General features: G+C 33.4%; 1 protein-coding gene across 5 annotated transcripts in view; it reads right to left on the reverse strand.

Moving 5' to 3' along the window:
* Positions 1 to 21,977, reverse strand: part of LOC128995944 (sodium-dependent neutral amino acid transporter B(0)AT3) — a 40,476-nt gene that overhangs the window by 6,688 nt on the left and 11,811 nt on the right. For 3 of the 5 annotated variants that reach the window (XR_008490995.1, XM_054421011.1, XM_054421010.1), the window contains exons 2-11: positions 15,770 to 16,106; positions 9,327 to 9,559; positions 7,554 to 7,778; positions 6,062 to 6,172; positions 4,920 to 5,161; positions 4,491 to 4,635; positions 3,713 to 3,914; positions 2,749 to 2,908; positions 2,119 to 2,281; positions 1,158 to 1,358 (exon numbers count right to left, since the gene is read on the reverse strand). Coding sequence is in view for 4 of the 5 variants with exons in the window: in XM_054421011.1 (XP_054276986.1) it covers positions 1,158 to 1,358; positions 2,119 to 2,281; positions 2,749 to 2,908; positions 3,713 to 3,914; positions 4,491 to 4,635; positions 4,920 to 5,161; positions 6,062 to 6,172; positions 7,554 to 7,778; positions 9,327 to 9,559; positions 15,770 to 15,989 (1,902 nt within the window). In the remaining variant the exon portion in view is untranslated. Of the gene's footprint in view, positions 1 to 659; positions 694 to 1,157; positions 1,359 to 2,118; positions 2,282 to 2,748; positions 2,909 to 3,712; positions 3,915 to 4,490; positions 4,636 to 4,919; positions 5,162 to 6,061; positions 6,173 to 7,553; positions 7,779 to 9,326; positions 9,560 to 15,769; positions 16,107 to 21,977 lie in introns of all 5 variants that reach the window. The other 2 variants (XM_054421012.1, XM_054421013.1) reach the window with 1 other exon arrangement.

Consider the following 21,977-nt stretch of genomic DNA (forward strand, 5'->3'; position numbering starts at 1 on the left):
TGTGTTTTAAAATTGCAAACTGTTGATTAACAATATGCCGATACATGTATTACTATGCATAACTAGTCAATTTCTTATAGAAAGGTGGAAACTATTTTATATATGCTATACCAAGAACACTAATTATAACCGGTTTGATACATTTTATAATATCCACAAAACTTGTTTTTGTTTTTACCCAAAAATATTATCCCACTAATGTGATATGGCAACTTTTGTAGACAAAACCAGTTTACATCACATAATATTCCATCTATATTGTCTTCTTTCAGCCGTAATGCATGTAACAGATTGGTTTTCTACCCCTCACCATGACGTTAAATACTATTTTACGCCCTTGAACAAAGCTCAATTGTCAGTCATCTTAAACAACAACTCTTGACAGGATTTAAGTATTCAGAGCTTGTGGATACTTTCATCATTGATGTCCCTCTTCTGGTATTTGTTTTAATAAAGTTATTTCTGTCTCCTTCACTTTCTCCTAAATTGAACATGGTGTGCTACAATATTTGCAAACTAGGCATGTATTAAGAAAAGTAATTAATTTCTTAACTATTTAAATACCTGTGATTCATTGATGTTGGTCGTCATCTGAAAATACTTTATTGTTGAATGTAAAATAAATGAATCAGGCATAAAAAGAAAACTAACAAACTTACCAATAATAAAATTTTTCTAAAACGCAAGACCGTCCTAAAATCAAAATCACCTTTTATTAACTTAAACATACAATATGAAATTAAGTAACCAGCCAAAGAAAACTGTTATTTGGGTATTATTGCCATTAGCATCACCAACTACGATTTGAATAAATGTGTAATTGAGAGTTAATTTTTTATAAAAAGATTGATGTCTTGAAAATTGTTTCATATTGTTCAGGGAAAATCTAAAAATATTATTATAAAAAAATATATAACAAGTAATTTTTTTAAATAATAATTGTATGAACAAGTAGCAGTCTTTTTCAATTTTAAAAAGTACTTCCTATTCATATATTCCAAAGCAATGCTATTATCAAACTAAAAATATAATACGCATCTTACATAAAACCATTTGCCGATAAAATATACAAACAATAAAATAATAACTGTTAGTAAGACAAGTTTAATCATTATGCAGGAACATACGCTTTCAAACAAGATCAGATTGAAACTTACGTCGACATCAGTCATCATTTCCTTAGTAGAAACGGTAGTGTCGATTCGGCGTATTGCACCTTGGTGGATGTCCACGTCAAACTTGAGGCACTGGAAGCGACGGAGTAGAAAGACAAGGAGGATCGGAATGACGCTGGCAATGATCATCAACACAGCGATCACCAGCACCCAGCCTGGGTAGGGTTTTTCCTCCGTTTGCCCCTGCAAGACAAACCAGTGATAGACATTAAAACTTGTTAGACTTTGGCTGATGATTAAAATTTACCTACAAGACAAACGAGTCATAGATTTTGGCCTGCAAGACAAACGAGTCGTATATTTTTGTTGGCAAGACAAAGATCATGGACTTCCAGTTAAACACGCGTGTTAAACTTTGGCCAGGGAGGGAGTCATTGATTTTTGCCTGTGAGACAAATTAGTCACATAAGTTAAATGTAAGAGAGATTGGTCATAAATCTGGATTGTAAAATAAACAAGCCAACGACTTTAGCCTGGAAAACAAACGAGTAATAGATTTTGGCCTGACAGACAAAGTCATAGATTTTGGCTTGTCAGACAAACGAGTCTTGGATTTTAGCTTTTGAGAAAAAAACACGTAAGAATAGACTTGGCCTGTCTGACAAACAAGTCAGACTTTGACGTGCAGGATTTGGACTGCTTACACTTAAAAGCAGTTCTCTCGTTGACTTTAAGCAAAATGCCACTGGCGTTGGAAAAAAAATTGATTTCAAATCTAGGATGAAAAACTATATGTGAAACAAACAATCCAGAATTCTTAAGTTACAACTCGTCAGGTATAGCATGACCGGTGGGGTGCGTTAGAGGGAGGGCAGTAGGCCCCGAGGCCACCGGTCATGCTATACCTAACGAGTTGTATAAGAATCCTTAACAGTTTTGAGTTTTATATTCTGTACATTCTCTTAAATGTTAATCAATGCTTATTAAACATTATGTTTCATACCAGTTCACCATTCCATGCGTGGTAGCTGGGTTTTTCAATTATCCGGAATGCAATTGAAGAAGCGAGGATACAAAACATGATTAGAGGCGCTAGAAACCTCCAAGTTACTTGCCAGTAGAGTCCCGGACGGTAACCAGTCATGTCTTCTATATCTTGAGTGAATCTGAGAACATAATTTGTCACTCATTAATTTGTCAAATAAATATTCTGTTGTGTCCGTGAGCTATTCAAAAATGTGCTCATTGAAATTTTGAGCTGTAAGAATCTTAACTTATATATTTTTAAGTTTCTGTCAACTTGGTGGAGCTTTCACCCAAAACTAAACCCTGAATTGAGGTATGTGTACTAATGTAACAGTATATTTGAAAAGACAAATCTTTTAAAATCAAAGCTAAAATTCTAGGTGCAGCCTTGGTTTCAGTAAACTAACATGTTTTGTCATTGAATGTCACTTTGAAAATACATCTTATAAGACATCAATAAGTAGTGTGTCAGCTAATAAAAATACCTTCATCACATTGGTTGGAATGTAAATGTTTGGTCTAAATCCTATCTCGCAGTTGTAATTAATTTATGCTCTTGTTGTTAACACCTACAGTATTTATAATATAGTGTAAACAGAAGTGTTACTTTTCGTGTCCATATATAAACATGACGGCCACCATTTCCAGTAGAGCTATCATGACGAGACCGATGGTCCCGGCGAAGGAGTCAAACATTTTCAGCCAATATTCACCAGCGCCCGTGCAGAATATCAGTCCCACAATGAAGCAGATTCCACAGACAAATGCTGAAACATGAAATTATGCATCACAAACAATACAACACATTGTCTCTCATTACAACAATTATGCTTTTGTTGCTTCCAGATAATAATTTACAACTAATTAAAACATATAACTATAGTCTTCATTAGAATATGTGTGCCTAAGTCAACTATTATTTAAAGAATAGAATAGATTCGTTGAATGTGAACAACATTCTAAACGTTGGTTAATCTCCTACGCCAAACATGTCCTTATTTGTAAATAGTGATGTTTACAGAGTATAACATCTTTTGCATGCCTTCTGACAGTAGTTCAGTTTTATTTCACTCCGAAAAATATAATGTTTTCTGTGTATTTTTTTTTTAGAAATTGTCTAAGTTGAGGTAGATGATGGTTTCCTTTTACCAATGCACTACATGAGGCAGTGCGCTGTTTGCAATTGGCAAATAATAAAGGATTTTTTAACAAACTTTTTATTTACAATTTTGACCGTATTTATTGTCTGTGCTTATAGAATCGTTTTGAAAGCATTTAAACTTAATAATCTAACAACAATATCAAATAACATCAAAATGTCAAAAATAGATTACCAAAAATATCTAATGCCTGGTATAAGCAATTCGAAAAAAAACTGATAAACTAAATTAATAATAAATGCTGCTTGAAAAAATACCATAAATCCCGTAGGTGTAGTCATGCAACAAATGTATCATCCATGAAAATGTAAAGCATTGCACAGTCAAAACTTGGAACCATGCAGAACGAAATACAATTTATCATGCAGGCGTGGTTAAAATCACCATGCACCTTATAGATTTAGTTAGTACCTGTTAAAACAGGTTTCCTAATTCTTTTGAATAGATCAATATCAAAAATAGTACACAGCATTCCCTCTAGAATTCCAATTTGTGAGCCAATTCCAAGAGAAAGCAGCATAAGGAAGAATATGACTGCCCAAAATGGGGCTCCAGGCAACTCAACGATGGCTTGAGTGAAGACTATGAAAGCTAGGCCGGTCCCTTCAGCTGCCTATAAGCACACCCCACATAAACTGTAGTAAAAGGACTTCAGAGCTAGGGGATGAATACTGTTTTGTGATCTATCTCACACTGAAACTGTAGGAATAAATCTAAATTTATTTTAAAAGCCAAAACTGTTAGTATTATTATATTTGTGTGTTTTATTTTCTCTTTTTGTGCTCCTGAGTGAGTTAAACTTTGTTTAAATTGTTTTTATGTCAATTGCTATAATTGGATTTAACTGTGTCCCTCCTTTAGACTGATAAGTATCCTTTATACAAATATTTCAAACAATGGATTTTTAAATGTTTAGCGAGGTGAAGGTCAAAAGATATAGATATAGAAATACAGTATTTTTGTGTTATGATCAGCTCATCGTTTGTTATTATGACATAGTCTTCTATACCAAGGAAAGTGTACCCTAGCCTATTGACTATAAACTTGTATTTTGAAACATCAACAATTAGTAGTAAATATTACTATTACTAAAATCAAGCAGAATACCATTATATAACATGTAGAATATGAACTTTATTGTTAAAATATCTATTAATTCTATCTCTTAAATAATCTGAATGGTAGTTACCTGATCGAGTTGTTCTGACAAACTGCATGTTTCTAAGTTGTGGGCGTGGAAAGTTTCATTTGATATTTTTGAAATGTAGAGCTCATACTTCTCTAATGATGCATTTTTTTCCAAAAGACCACTGATTTCAAGCTTCATCTTGTTGCTGTAAGAAAAAATGTCAGTTTAAAAGTGATTAGCTTTATTTTTAATTTAAGATTATAGGAAAATCCCTATAAGGATGCATATAAGACTGCATATGCACCTTCTGGTAGAACTTTGACTAATACACTTTGAGAAGCATATACAGTGAACTTTAAAAGGTAAAATAAAATAACATGTACTCTTCACCAATAAATGAATATTTAAATCAACATGATGAAAACGTTATACATCTTTCAATCTATCTAGATTAGATACAATATAGATTTAATCTTTTCATTGACTAACCTCTCAATACATCTATCTACGTTGGAGACAGCCTTGAATCCAAGGATGGTAAACACGACGATGCTAGCGTAGATTGCCGTGAACGCATTACATACTGACACCAGAATCACATCCCTCACGCAGTTGTTCTTAGGAGGATTGTAGCTCCCGAACGCTATGAGAGAGCCAAACGCGAGGCCGAAGGAGTAAAATACCTGAGTGGCTGCATCAAGCCATATCGTCGGCTGCAACAACTTTTCCACCTGGAAAAGACATGGAATTTCAGTTCATAAACTTAATGCCCAAGTAATGAGTTCAGTCAATGAACTTATTGGTTTTATTAGTATCTAAGTAAAAAACACAACGTTGAGGAAAACTTGTTGCTTGAATTCAAGTTAATTGCTGTAAGATTATTAGAGTTGTCTGAAACCTGATAGAAATTGCGTTTAAATACGGTATCTCTAATTAATTGTGACGTGAGGTTTCTCGTACATATCTGTTATATTCTCGGTGTTGACTGATCACTTCCAATGAATGCTTAACGTTCTCCTTGATTCAAATGAACACGTCTTTAATATTGCAACAAAGCTTTTAGTATGAAGAACTGAAAGCAATTGGTTGCCTTACCGATAATCTGTGTGAAGCAAATTGGAGTGAGGTCACTTTGGGCTACCAACTGGGCAGCCATCATGTGGTGGCTGGTGTAGTATCGCTGAAATGTGTCGTAGTACGCGGAAGTGGAGAGCGGAGAGAGGAACGCGGAGAGCGGACTCCACTGGTCTGTGGTAATTTAATGTTACTGTTTTCCTAGAAGCGGAGCGGAACACCATGTTAATCTCATTTCCGCTCTCTGCGTTCTTTCTCCGCTTCTGCACCTAGGAAAACCCGGCTTTAGGGTAAGAATTATTAAATTCTAAGGCCTTTTGCAAAATAAAAATTTGAGACGAATTTTTGACACCTCAAATATTTGACCTGACAAATGTTCAAATGTGTGACCTTGCTCCACTAATAGGAGGAGTAGTGTCCACAAAAAAGGATTCACGTATTATAGATATAGATTAATCCTGTGGCTCAATGGGTATTTACACAAATAAAACAACATCACTGAAAATAAACAGTAAGGAAAAGCGTTAGATCGTTATATTTTTATATTAATATTTTACCTTCGGAGTGTACATGTGTTTGATCCCTTCCCCAGCTCCTTTCAGCGTTATTCCACGAATGAAGAAAATTGTGAGCACCATATACGGGAACATCGAGGTGAAGTAAACCACCTGAAGAACAAACCGTAAAAAGTTATATTATTGAGATTTTAAAAATAAATATTCAGATGTGTGAAAATGTAGAGAAGCTTCATTTGTGATACATAGTGACTTCTCCTTTCATAAATAACTATATTCAAATTGGAAATGTACAGTAATACAGTATTGTTGAGTGTCAAAGAGGAGAAATAAAACTTTTAATGGGAGTCATAAAAAATCTATATATTTAATTCCGTAAGCAATCCGGTCCCCACGAAATGTCTCTAGCTACGTAAAAGGTAGCTTGGCTGTTAAGGATTCATTTTAAAGCTCAAGGACCAAGGACGGTAGGAAAAATGTCATAAGTGTCAAAGAGTACCCCTGCTCTAACCCACAGGCCGTCAAAATCTAGCCATTTTCTAATGGAGGTTATGCTACAGTGTTTCTATAAGCTGTTTTAAATATACCAGGTGATGTAAACATTGCGTATTTGTTTGTTTTTTGATTTTAGTGTTCTGTTTTTAGGTTAGAATGGTAATGCAGAGTTCAAATTTATCGTGTTTTAGGGGATGGCAGTCACTACGAAGGAGAGTATTTATAAGGAACTGTGCACAGCATGGGGAATGGTTAAGGCCAAATTACAATGGAGGTGAAGGGCAGCAATTGCTGCTATGGGCCAGTGTTATCTAATTCCGTACACTTTAGGATATATAGTTTTTTGAGAAGAGATTTAACTTTCTCGTGCCAACCAAACAACACAAAACAGTGTGCTTTTATTATGCACTTAATCCGTGTACGCTTGGAAATAGGTTGGCAGCACTTAAAGATATTACGATCACAATCATGCTGGTGCAGTGTTTCCCATTTCGTTCAATGTTTGGATTTAACCTAGTCTAAAAACATGTTTTACCATGTTTGAGAGACTAATTTTTATATTATTTACTGTAACTGTAGGAAAAATATAATGTGTAACACGAGTGCAAACTGCCTTTGCTGCACTCCAGAAACTTTCCATACTCCCCTACGCCTACGGCTCGTCCGTAAACTTTTCTCTCGTTTGCAGCAAAGTACCACTTCACCCACTAGTTACACAAACAACTATAGTCCCATTGAGCTACTGATAGTGTGCTCTGCTGTAAAATACAGTTTTTTTTACACATCCAATCTTTTACCATGCAAAACTGATAAGGCAATTTATGGTAAACTATAGCATCTGTTACCGTATTCCCCTAACAACTATTATTGTACAATTTTAAAAGTAACACAACTTACAAGTACACAAAATACTCATTCAATTATATTATTTTTTAGTCAAGAATTCTCTATAGTGGGTTCACATAGATAGAATTCTGTTGATGGCAGAAGCTATTAACAATACTAGAGTGAATATTCTAATTAGTAAGGTCCCCCTTACCTTCCCAGAACTCTGTATTCCCTTCATAACAATGAAGAAGACCATTGTCCAGGCAAGTAACAGACATAACACTATCCACCATTTTAGCCCCCCTGTCTCATCCATGGTAGGGGCGATGTCGAGGGTCGTCCTGTACCAGAAGTAGGCTGTCTCAGAGCTCCTCTCGCACTCCGGGACTGTTGTGTTGTTGGGAAGTTTTGGACAGTACGACCATGGCAACGGACTCTGCAAGTGTTATTTATTTGTTTGTTTTGTCAAATTTAAATAATTCACAGTGATTATACCGTACGGTACCAAAAGTGTTATAATAGCTTTACATATTATAGCCTGTGGATTGTTAATTGTACTATTAGTTTCGCAAGAACTGTACTTTTCTTACCCAAGAAAAGAGTTCCAAGCAGTTGACAGCAGAAAAAAGTTCACAACTCACAACACAATTAATTTGATTTTTCACCCCTATACGGGCTTCTTCAGAGGTTGTAGAATTGTACTATTACAGTCAAGAATAACAGTCTTTACATTAACAGTCTTTACCTCCTAGATCCTACTGATATTTAATTAGTGGTCAATACGATATATTTTAAGTGACTAAACCCATAGTCAGTTAAGGTTTATAACTAAAATGAAGTCCTCCTCAATCAAAACTTGCTAAATGTAGTTGGTTATTCATGCAAGAAAGATTTATTCTTTGACAAGACTCATTGATTGCACTGGAATAATTTTTTTACATATATAGGTGTTTTGGGTAACTTGTAACAAAAGGACTGATGGATGCCTTAATATTTAAAAATGTTCAGGCGGTTCTTTACAATATTTACCTATGACAGTTTTTTTTTTTTAACTAGCCTTTTCAAATCAGTTCTTAGAATTGAAAATATTCACTTAACATTGTTGTTTAATTACTTAACAACACTGTTTTGTTACTTTACAGTACATGTTTGGACCAATGTGGTTCAAGGATTGAGAGAAAAGAAGTAAAATTGTTATACTTCAAAGTCAACTTATCTATCAGCTGTTAAGACCAATTAAATTGATTAATCAATGAGTGAGTTTTTGGGACAATATGCCGTTAGCCTTACGCAATCTTTGTGTAAACTACTATTGTGAGGCGATTATAAAAGAAATGGATTAACTTTGAAAAAATACACATTCTACATTAAATTACCAAAAAATCTATATAAATATTGGTTAAAAATTGCTTTCTTGCTGTCCATCAATTGATTATCAGTGGTGGTGTGGCAATTGTAAAAATTACGTACTTTACATTTTCTGAAATGTTTTCTCAAGCTTAATAATCGAGTAACAAAATGTGTGGCTTCTATTTAATGAGGAAATTATTTTCTTAATAACCACACTACTCCTTGTAATGCACAATAGAAAGCAATTTAGATGTTACCTAGAATAAATACATCACTACGTTCATCAAAGTAGGAGCAAAATAAGTTTTGGTAGTAAGAAAAAGGGTACTGCCAATACAAGATCTTTAAAAATGCATTCTATGTTTAGTGAATACATAAAACACTACATGTAAAACCAAGCATGTATACATTTAAAAGAGAGAGTTTGTTATGCTTACACAAATGGGACCTCTTGATGTATTATACATCTCTTTTGGCAACCAACATCAAACAGTATGCATAATACATGAATCATGAATTTTACTTTTCTTCATAATTATATTGACCTGTCAAGGACCTATGATGTTAACCTTGAATTCCATTTATGAAATGGCAAAAATAAGTCTGATTGAAAATCTAAACATCTAAAACTCACCTGAAAAGAGTTGAAAAAGTAGTAGAAACACCAAGTAATGATAACATTGTAGTACAAGGCAACAAAGAAGGTGACAGTACATGAGGCGATTCCGATGCCTCCGAGCCACGGATGGATCGTGTTCCACACTCCGAGTGACCCGAGGCGCATCTTCTGACCAATGCCGAGCTCAATCAGGAACAATGGAATGCCTTCCAGAATTAGCATGATGAAGAACGGAATCAAGAAGGCACCTGAAACACCATTAAACATCAGTTGTTAATAGTTGCAGAATTAATAGTTAATATTTCATGACGCATAAAATGTTGTAGCTCCAAGATGACATGAGTGTTGTAATGTGAATTATGGGAGTAGCTTAATTTGTTAGAGGTTATGAACGCAAATGGCTTTTTCAACGTGTTTATGTAAGGGAATTGTTAAAACACTTGTCGTCTAGTCGATCTGATGTTAGTTTATTTTATTACCTAGTGACAAATGACATCTGGGTTCAGAACTGTACAATTTTTGGGACAGTCTCTTTTGTGATCGAACCAGCAACCTTCGGATTCGGAGGCGAGCACTCTAAACATTAGCCACAATATTTGTTGTTCTTGTGATAGTAATTTTATCACAGATATTTATTTTTACTGTAGTGTTGACAAATAAGGTGATGTGGCATTTTAGTTAGTTGATAAGATATAGTTAATAAGGAGTAGGATTCCTACACTTGTAGGTTTTAAAACCTATTATCATGTGTGTAACTTATATATTACAGTTAAATAACATTTAATTTCATTTACATGTAGGTAAAAAGCTGGGGGTAAGTGGACGGTGCTCTAAACTTACCCTTCTCTGCTATGCTGACTCAATTGTGTGAATATCAACTAAATCTTAGCACACAGCATGTTTATAGCTTGCAAGTTTCCCAAATTTGATTTTTAAGTGAAAATACTGCTTATAAAACTTGATTCCAAAACCTCAGTACCTAATATGTGTATTGGCAAGGTCAACTAAAACGTATTTAAAAAGTAAAAAAAGTAGGTATGAGTTATTAACATTGTTTCTTAATATTATAATTGTTGTACCTGTTAATTACTTGGTTTTCTTCAAAATTTGATAACATAAAATAATATAGAAGGGAAAGTTAGTATTTAAACACAAAAAAACATCTTTCATTGACAATTACAAAGTAGATTCCATCAAAGGATAAGTTACATCTTTCAATAGAGTGATTCTCTTTGGAAAAGCTTCTTCTTTCAGATCTTTCAGAAGTTTGTTATTTGTATTTTATTTATCTTGTTCTTAATTTTTCACCAGGGGAACATAACACTTTCTAAAAGAACATATAATTGGCTCGAAAGAATTAAGCCAAAATTTACCCAAAAACTTACAATAGTATGTTACTCAACCTTGGAAAAGGGTCAGGGAGTTTGTACATTTAACATTCACAAAATATATATGCTCACTGTGTATTTTTGTATAGGTAAGGTACTGATTCATATTTTAGGTTTAACTTAAATGTTTGTTTAGTAGAATTGAACAATTAAGTTAACAATATGCATTCAAATATAAAGTTGATGCCAGTTTCAAGTTTTAATATCTTATTTATACTTAAATTGAGCCAACAATAGAGTTTGCTGCAGAAAAATATAAGTTTACTCTTATTTATACCAACTTTGAACCATGTCAGACTTAAAGTACCTATAGAGACAACACTGGGGAATACAACAGGACTTATTATGTCCACATCAACTAGAAAGAATGACTTTCTTCTATTTAAAGCTTAAAGAGAAAGCAGAGATTCAGAATCATACAAAATGCGAGGATCATTCATGAACGTCCTTTTTAAAAGCCTGGCTATGGTCCACATGGTAATTCAACTTCAGTATCGTAGTCAAGTAACGTTAAGTATTAATCGTGCATATAAGTTAAGAATATAAAGTTTTTGAGTCTTAATTGGCTTTCACTGTGTCTATTTTAGCTTTTGGTACACACTTATTCCTACATCACTCATTATTAATGTCTATAAAAACAGAGAGGGGAACAACAAAAGATTGTAGAACAAAAGAACAACTGACCTACACTCATACAATTAACCTTCATTTGAGGGAGAGAGTAAACCACCAGTTTATTAAATCTGGCTAGTAGCCTTGGAGTATGCTGCTTGTAAAAAACTGCAAAATGATCATATAGTTCACTTGTATCATTTAAGTGGGTATACCTTAATTTGATGGTTTGGTTAATCATCTGAATTGTGATTGTGTTTATACTGAATTGGTTATTGTAATTGCACGTAGAAAAAGTAGCATGGTGATTTTTTAACTTGAGAAAAAATATTTTACACCATTGGTTACAATAATTTTAAAAATTATGTTGATAACCAAGAATGTGTACAAATGGATCAGATTTGTTGGAAATCATTTACATGATATGATTGACATTGTATGAAGAATATGCCATCGTGAAAGAAGAGGTATTTCACTACAAGCAAACTAATATAGGCAAATATCTTATCTGATCAAAATGTTACCAGAAATTATGCATAAATATAAGAAAATGTAGGAAGATTTTAAAATCGTTACTGTTGCACTATCAAAAAGCAATTTTTGTTCATCACAAAATGGATACAAGTGATAGTTAAGTCAAATTTGTAGAAACAAGTAAGTTGATTATACAGGGTGTTGAAAATGTCTGGAACCAACATTATATCTGATGAGTGGTTAAAGAAAAACAACTGATATTTTGTATACGGATATACTATGGTTTTACCTATCTTTTGGTGCCTTATGAAATTTTTTACCACTTATAGGGAACGTCCCGTAGAGGATGCAGTAAAAAGTTTTAATGGAAGCCTATGGTAAATGATACATCATTTTAAAGGCCAATTTTTTCTGAGTAAGGAGCCACAAGTTTCATCTCAAAAGGACCACCCTAGCAAAAATGGCGACTGTTTGAAATTTAAAAACCACTTATAGGGAACGTCCTGTGGAGGATGCAGTAAAAAGTTTTAATGGAAGCCTATGGTAAATGATACATCATTTTAAAGGCCATTTTTTTCTGAGTAAGGAGCCACAAGTTTCATCTCAAAAGGACCACCCTAGCAAAAATGGCGACTGTTTGAAGTTTAAAATTCAATTATTTTCAAAAACTTCAAACAGTCACCATTTTCGCTAGGGTGGTCCTTTTGAGATGAAACTTGTGGCTCCTTACTCAGAAAAAAATGGCCTTTTAAATGATGTATCATTTACCATAGGATTCCATTAAAACTTTTTACTGCATCCTCCACAGGACGTTCCCTATAAGTGGTAAAGAATGTCATAAGGCCCCAAAGGATAGGTGAAACCATAGTATATCCGTACACAAAATATCAGTTGTATTTCTTTAACCACTCACCAGATATAATGCTGGTTCCAGACATTTTCAACACCCTGTATAATGACAATCTTTCCTAGAGTGAACAACATTACTTGGTCGATTGTGAAAGCTGAGAGATGTTTGCATATTTGTGGACTTTCTGCCGGTTGAGTCCCGGACAATTGTTGTAAACATTTACTTAAGCCAATTCAAAATCATTTTTCATGATCTTGATTCAAACTGCTTTTATCCCCCCCCCATTCTACCCATTCTCATGGTAGAATTCCCCATTCATGGTACCCATTCTACCATGGTACCGGTACTCAGTTTCTCACTATGTTAGCAAAAACTTTAGGAGACCTATATACCCGATCCCAGCTCTGCAGTGTTAAATATAATTAAATTAAATTTACCTATTATTTTGATTATAAGTTTGAGTGTGGGTTGTGTAGATTTCCTACTAAGACCAGCTGATTTTTAAATCAGCATTATTAAAATCCGGTTTTAAAACTATGCTAGACATTTAAAGGAATTATTTGGCTGTGGTACAGAGAATAGACCAATGCTGTTGTCTATTTCAGTAAAACATTTTATTTAATACACTATCACACTATGCTAGTTTTGGGTAGACAAATCCGTTTTGGATTCCCCTAATCCATGGAGTGTCAAGGTGATTTTTAATTTTTTATGGTAATTGTTTTCATAAAATAATAGATAAATTGCATTTTCACAAAAAAAAAGCTCTCACACAATTTTATTAAAATCTAGTATGTTATGGTCCTTTTAGCTCTAAACAAACCCGTACAGCCCCAATGCAATAAATAGTACATTTCAAAATGATTTTACCAATAAAATACCATATAGTCACTCCCATCCCTTACCCATTATAAGGGTTGTTAAAAAGCTAATGGGAGAAAGTATGTGTCAGTTTGCTGATACCGTTTTTATTGTTGGAAACTGGGTACAGCTGCTCTTGATCATGGGCATTTGATGAATTGTTGTTGGTCTTTGTCAGTTAGTGTACACAAAAACACAAGCACACACACACACTTCCTTCATATTCAGGTAAAAGTACACATCATTGAGATACTGTCTCAATGTAATAATAGAGATCAAATTTTTTTAATTCATATTACCGGCTTATTACATTATAAGTGTACATATTTCCAACCAAGTTTAGAAATTACTAATTGGTTGCAAAACTGGTTGAAAAGCATAAGAAATATCATATGACATAGTAAACATGGGTGTTATCACAATCACGTGACTGGCTAAGGGTTGTTAATGTGGGGTTAAAGATAGCAAGGGAGAGTTGGAACGGCCTTGGGGGAGGTCATGCAGTCTGAGGAACCCCCCTAAAGCCCCTCCAAACCCTTCCCCTTCCAAGGGGGTTTATATTGATCCACCTCAACCAACCCCCAACTCGTACCAGCTATCCCATCTCTACAAATGTTTAAGCCCAACAAGCGATTATGGGTGCATCACCCCCTTAATTTCCACCTGCTCTCTCCTACAGGATTCTAAAATTATCTAGGTCATGATAAAAAGTGCTGACTATGTATAAAACTGTATCATTCATACTCTCAACAGTAGGTGTGTTCATTGAATATATCAATGACTTCTTTCTTGTGTAAAGTTTTTGTAGATTTAATAACAAATGTTAGTTTTTAACATATTAAAATAATGAGTTTGGGATGTTTGATAGAACTTCTAGTATTTTTCTGTAATAAAATCTTTCACTGAAAATTTCAATTAGCTCAAAGCAAAACAGCGTTTCTACTCATTCTTACTCTTACAGCTTTGTTAACACTGTAAGGAGGGTAAAAAATGTTTACCATAGGTTTCATACGTATCAAATACAATTTTTAAATATAGTTTCCATTAAGAATGTTTTTACCATAAATTACCAGACTTTACAAACGAATATGTGCAGGACTTAAACGAGATAATACTGAATGCCAGTCAGCCAGTGGCTGGTGCTAACATTAATGTGATTGAATCAAATGTCAACAGCAACATTTATTTTTCTAAAATGTATAACATTGCTGGATTGATCCGCACATACTTCAGCATTGTAATCCGCTTACGAGGTGCCTGCTGCACTTTGCCGATAACAACTTGTAAGTGGTAAACTGAACAAATGTTGTGCCATATAGGAAAACAGAAGAAGAGAGAGAAAATTAACAGATCGCTCATAAAATTTGTTCTGTGATTTTTTATAATATAGGCTAGACTATAATTTTGATTAACTGGTTGACTTTAGCACATCACTTTTTTTATTCTTTAACCTATACTATATTTGTATCTAGGTTATTACTCACTTAGACGAGTCTTTTAAAAATTCTACCCTTATTGTTGAGCCCTATCGGCTCTCAAAACTCCCTTGTTATAGTCTGTATGATGGAACCTGTCACCTGAACCTCTGTCTACCTGAGGACTGGCCAATGGTTTAAGTCCGAGGCCAGTCCCATGTAGACGGAGAGGGTTAGAAGGCAGGTTTTAAAATACAGACTTTAATCTAATTTGTATGTAAAATTGTTGGGATTGCAAATTATTTTATGTGCAAAATATTTTTATTTTTCCAAAAATCAAATATTAAATATCTTCTACATACGTGTTATTAATTTTATGGAGAGTGAATAAAAATATGTCTAATAACACTTAAAAACATGTATTTACACGTATACTAGCTGTTTTAAGCAAAATGGTAAGTTAAATATAAATAAAACATGGTGGATGGTAATGTGATAGATTTCGATTGGACACTCCTCCAATCATCGAAGCGATAGGCGAATGGCTACAATAATAAGGTAAATATTACACAATTTTCAGCTGTCAATTTGATTATATGGCTTTTAGCTCTCCAATGCAGAGAATGTTTTCCTCACCTGTGTCTTTTTCCAGATAGCTCGACCAACAGCTGTATGTCGGCTTTGAATTACACTGCACCACCACATTAACACCTTATTTTGTGGGATTTGAAAAATAGCCTCCACTCAGGAAGTCTTTTACAACTAGGCCAGCCTCTTTCCTTCTTCCAGGATAGAAAGTAGTGAAGATGAGAGAATAGTAAATTCTAAACATTTATCTAAAGCAGTTGTTTTACTCACCTCCACCATTCTGCTGACAGAGGTAAGGGAACCTCCATATGTTCCCGAGGCCCACGGAGTAGCCTATGATGGACAGCATGAACTGCATCTTGTTGTCCCAGGCGGCACGCGGGGGAGCGTCCGCCGGCTCAGCTGGGGTCAGCACGATCTGGACACCACCATTGCCAGAAGCCAGCGGTGCCAACTCGTGTCCCACCCATCGCTCTGTCTTCGTCTCCATGGTGAGGCAGGTGCGCAGTGCTCGGTGAGGCTGCGTACTAACTGCGCCGGTCGGACATACTAGACTACGTGCTACGTATTTGTCAGGGATCACAGACAGTTGGGCAGCAATTTGGGCCTGTAACAGATTTTGTTTGAAATTAACTTTATGGGGTATAAAATTCTTTGTATGGTGCGTTTGTTGGTTGTAAGATTTTTAAAAGTGTACAAATTTATGGGGACGTTAAACATTAGGTCTCCAGTTTTTAAAATTACAATGTTGTGACAATCCAGTTTTTAAGAACAATTTGCCTTGCGTGGCCAAATTATGGAAATTTGAATTAGCCTACACAATAAAATTCGTATTCTGAAAAATCTTAATGAATGTCGATGTACAAGTCACCTAACGTATATTATATTTCCAAGGAAAACATACTTGGGAAATTCCGTTGAGGTACTTGTAAATCTAAGTAAAATCCTACCACTCTAAATAACGTTATATAATTTTATTTTTACAAAATAAATAAATAATTTTATTTGTATAAGGGCAGTTCTTTTACGAACAACATTTTGAAAACAAGCCAATACATTAGGGTTGTTAAGATTCCGCCGAAAGGACTATTATTAGTTTAGTTCGCGGAGAAGCTTTTGTATGGGCCAAATTAGTTAAGTTTGTCACTCCCTTTACCATCATTCAGTCATGTTCAATTTATTGCAACATGACAACGCGTTTCGCCCTCAATTTTCCAACAAAATTTATAATTTTACGTTAAAAGTTCGAATTATTTCATCTCCGATTATGTGGTATATCAATGTGTTTAAATAAAATTTTGTGTGCCATAATTTCGTCATGTGATCTTTCCAGCTTAATATGGAACTATGAGTTTTTTTAAATTTAGATTGTATTAGAGCAAATTTTTGTAGGTTGAGAATGTAATTACACATTCATAAACACTCAAAAACAAATCGTTCAAATAACTTCATCTATTAAAGACTCTTCATAGATTCGTTTCCTCTGTGGAAGAGCAATGAAAATGTAATTTTAATAGATGGAAACACGGTATCCATTAATCCATCAATAACAATTTAAGTATTTTATATTCTTTCAGATATCATTGTGTGCAGTAAATTTAAGTCTACAAACGTTGAACCATCGTTGTTGTGATTTTCATAATTAACGTTACAAGTCGGTCATGAAATGTTTACCGACGAAACCAATATTCCATTATTTTCTTTAAATAAATTGTTAATGTCGGTAATTTTAGATTGTTTAAAGGATTATTGCGAGCATTTTCCTTCACATATAGGCTAGATAAAATTTCTCATTTTGCTGCTTTAAAAATGTCAATTATGATAACTATTAAAATAACGTCTTTGTCCGATTTGTGTAATAATTTGTAATACGAGGTTCCATACCCATTGAGGTGGGTCAAACTTAAACAGCTCCACCTAAGATTGTTTAATAATCTTTTCAATTACATTATTTGTATTGATTTCATTCATCAGAATTGATTGTAAGACTTCTCAAATAAAAATACAACATATAGTAGGCAAATTATGAAATACTTTCAGTAACAAAACACGGAAGTGATTTACAATTTAATCTCATCTCCAGAGGAATCATTAGAAGTTTTTCTTCCAAAGTCGTATTTTTCAAACAACTTCAGTAATACGATCGGTTATTAAAAACTTACAACTAAGTAGCAGAGAGCAGAGAAAAAGAACTTTCAACTTTTAAATCGCTTGTTCGTCTTCTATTTGAAATAAACGCTGTTTGACAACAAATTTAGTGCCTATTTTTTATAAAAATCAATAATTTTTGCATTTTGTACTTGACAAAATATTCGTGGTCCAGGCACGCCAATTATGTATAGCTTATTTTGCATCTAAAATAAATTTATTTATTTTGTTGGAAAATTTTACTTTAAAAATATTTTAGAATTTTTATTGAAAATATATCAAATAGGCTATAAATATAAATGCTTGAACATTTTTCAGTTTTAATGTTTTAATTTTTGCAAACGCTCTAGTATTTTAACTACAGTATACTATAATTATATAATATTATGAAACAATTTTATCCTTGTCAAAAACCTTGGTAATTTTAAATACAGACTTCAACTTTGTAATTTGTTGAACAAAGCTAAAGTTACTATTCCTTGCGGTTTCTCCTAGTTTTGAAAAAAGAATGTATACGTTTAGATCTTAACTATTAAACTATAGCTGTTTCATACACCTTAAAACTATTAAGACCAAATAAAACTACTGATTTCTTAACTGTTATTTGTCATAATTATTGAAATACGCGCACACTGTAGTACGGTATATGACATAAAGATTGACAAGTCTATATATTAATAGGCAATCATGTTTCTTTAAAACCTTTTTATCAGCTCATGTGCATTGCAGGAAAAATCTACGCATACTGTTGGAAATATATTTTCCTGTAGATGCACAGAACCCCTTTATAAATTAAAATATACAAAAAATAAGCAGAAAAATTAATTATATTTTTTTTTTATTTAACATTGGCCTTATGTGTTGCCATGCTGGTGACGAAATAATATCGAAATAAAAACAGAAAATCAAAACAAATTGAAGAAATTCTAATCACATGTTTTATTTACAGCGTGAAATGAAAATAGATAAGTTCGTACATCAAATTAAAATATACAAAAAATAAGCAGAAAAATTAATTATTTTTTTTTTAAATTTAACATTGGCCTTATGTGTTGCCATGCTGGTGACGAAATAATATCGAAATAAAAACAGAAAATCAAAACAAATTGAAGAAATTCTAATCACATGTTTTATTTACAGCGTGAAATGAAAATAGATAAGTTCGTACATCATATATTTTTGGTCGAGATTCGACCACTGGACGACCTTAGTGTTTATAAACATTCGGAAAGAAAATACCAAAAGTGTTCAAACCTTTATTATTTACACATATACACATTTGAAAATACAAAAACAAAAGCAAGTGAAGCATTCTAAGGAACAATGAACTATTCTGTTGCCATTATTTTCATTGTTAACTTGTTTATTTAATCACTGTGATTGTTGCTTTTTAACGAGTCCTTTTGTGATATTGTTTCATTGTCAAAAATGTGAATTATGTCAACTTACTGTGTGCAAAAGAGGGAAAGATTTGTCTACTTCGGCCTCAATAACGTTTAACTGGCAGGTAATTAATAGGTACATACGTGATAAGGTTGAACTTGATTTAAGTGTAAACATGTTTTTAATGTACAATTTTTAACGTAAAGTGATTTTGGTACAAGGTTTGTCAACAGAAAATACCCCTGTAACTTGCTTGCGAGTTTCTAGGGGAAAGTTGGACGTAATATATTTTTTTAATAAACAAAAACGCATCTTACGATGTTGCCCGGAAGTTAAAAACGAGGTTTTGGAGGGGAGTTTTGTTTTATAAGAATAATGTAAAGCTTCATTAATGTTTATGTCAGCAGATTGACTACTTCAAGGTGCAAAACCTATTTTTGATCGTAAGCGCTGTTTTAACTCTTCTTTATGAGTAGGCCAGTAGGCCTATTTAAAACAATTACAGTACCACACCATGAATAAGTGACTCGAATGGGGTATTTTGAAAGTCCAATCACATAAAAAGGGTTTCATACATCAATACAACCCGTCCTAAATGTCATCTGTTTCAAATTTGTGTTGGTTTCAGGGCTGACAAAATGTAACCAAGACTAATTTTGAATAGAAAACAGTACGGTATTTATTTATTATCGCACATATAAATGTATACTAGGTTCCTTGGCACGTACGTGATTGATTTTTTGAGACATCAAAATGGGAACGCCTTAGTTTTCCATGGAGATAGACCACGAGTGTATATATCGCCCCATGTCTTATAGAAAAGTTGTTGATGTACGTTTTGGCGCCATTGTTCTTTTTCGTAGTTTGGTTCATTAATTTCCCGCACATATATTTATCGAATCAATGTTGTAACACCGTTCAATTGGATCCTAAACGGTTTGTAGATTTCAGTTATTTATCTGCGACTGCTACAATTCATTGTCACCTCCCTTCGTCTGAAAAATGGGACAAATACAACTTTGGCGCTGTGCGGCTTTTGCTACACATTTCTCGCATTAATAATTAACGATTAAATACAAGATCTCTTAATAAATTACATAAAAACTTTGACAATTTGTAGAGGTCCAACTTACAGATGGATTTGGTGACAAAATATATCAAATAATAATACCTCAAGATTTTCATCCTATAACTAAAATCGTCCAGATTATAATTAAGGAGATGTTAGTTATTGGTACAGTATTTCTATGATGAAAAATGTAATCGACGTCTTTGTTAAATACAAATACATGCATTATAAATACTTTAGAACGTAATATGATATATTTAATGCTACCAACATTTAAAATATCTTATGCATTTCGTTATTTTATACTCGGTTTCATATCTTTGTCAATATCTAACAAGGTTTTAAACTAAAAACTTTCGCTATTACGAGTAGAGGTTACAAAAAAAAAAAAATATTTCCATACACATAATAAAGGTTAGCAAACATTTACCATTTACGAAAACAAGGAGTAATAACAATGCAATATAATGTATAACCGCAAAATGCACAAAACCATCCATATTTTCCATTTCCGATACGTCAATACCTTACTTGTACCTCAAAATACCCAGTAACTAATTTTAAACTGTAAATAAGTTAATACAAATTACACAACAAATATTATAAACAAAAGTACCGGTACCAAGTCCTGACAAATATACAACTAAATTGTAAGACTTACATCAACTTGTACTTACGTCAATAGCTTATAAATCTTACAATAATATCTACAGCTCAGGGGCTTAACAATGAATTTAAATTTACAACGTAAACCCACGAGACAAAAACTAACTTGTAAAATATGTAAGTACAAAAAACAAGTAGGTCATATCTTACATGCGCAGAAACTTAAACCATTTCGTTAAGTAAATTTATTTTCACAGACGCTAATCAACTTGTCTCGTGACTTAGTTGTTGAAACTTGGTTTTGGATTAACGATCGTGGAGTTTAAAGATTCGGTTCTCAGCACGAAGGTAAGGTACCAGTTGTAGGAAAAACATCTGTAACTGAGCATTAAATTGCAGACTACTTACAGTGTGTTTGATCCAAGCATATTCTCAACGAGACAGGGTGTTTGTTTGTGTTTTTTGTTTAATGCAACCCAAATTACCCTGTTTTCCTTACTTTATTGCCAATGAGCAATTTAATAACTACGCAACAATTCCTATCAGCTGATTGGCATATAACACTCATACTAAGAGTGTTATTGGGAATTCGTTGGGAATAAGACACAACATGGGGTTTTTCAAACGCATAACATGGGATTGTAATAATTCTCAACTAGTAAACACGTTGCTCGAAATCGAGGAATTGCAAAGAAGTATAGTAGTTATATAAAAACAAATCAAAGTCATCATAATTTCCGATGAGTTTAGACTTTGAATTGAAAAATAAATAACAGCAATTAAACTATATACAGCTGATCAAAATGTAAACAATTATGTTCTTCATAAGGATAACATGGGAACTTTAACAGCCACTGGGACAGAGCCAAAGGGACTTTTTCAAAAATGTATGGCCAGTTTGCAAATTTACGCGACACGCTCTTTCCAATGAGACGTCAATGGATAAAATCGGTTAAGAAATGGCGGAGGAGTTCAATCGACAAAGTTTCATGTAGCGTATTAATTATATAGATAACTCTAAATCTTATAGATATCTATGAAACAATGCATATTAGGTGATCGGACATGAAGTACAGCAAGGAAACCAGGAATACCAACATATAAGCTTTTTTTTTGTTAAAAAGTGTCTTACGGTAGTTGCAATTATTTGGGTTGCAATAAACAAAACCTGCGTTCACAATAACAATTATAATACATATTTAAATTATTTACAGTATAATTTATAATAATACTCGACCTATATAAATGGTCCAATTTAAAACATTCTTCCAA

The sequence above is a fragment of the Macrosteles quadrilineatus genome, unplaced genomic scaffold (assembly GCF_028750875.1).
Source record: "Macrosteles quadrilineatus isolate MER2022 unplaced genomic scaffold, UCM_ALF_1.0 Scaffold_5__1_contigs__length_97177068, whole genome shotgun sequence".
Taxonomy (NCBI): domain Eukaryota; kingdom Metazoa; phylum Arthropoda; class Insecta; order Hemiptera; family Cicadellidae; genus Macrosteles; species Macrosteles quadrilineatus.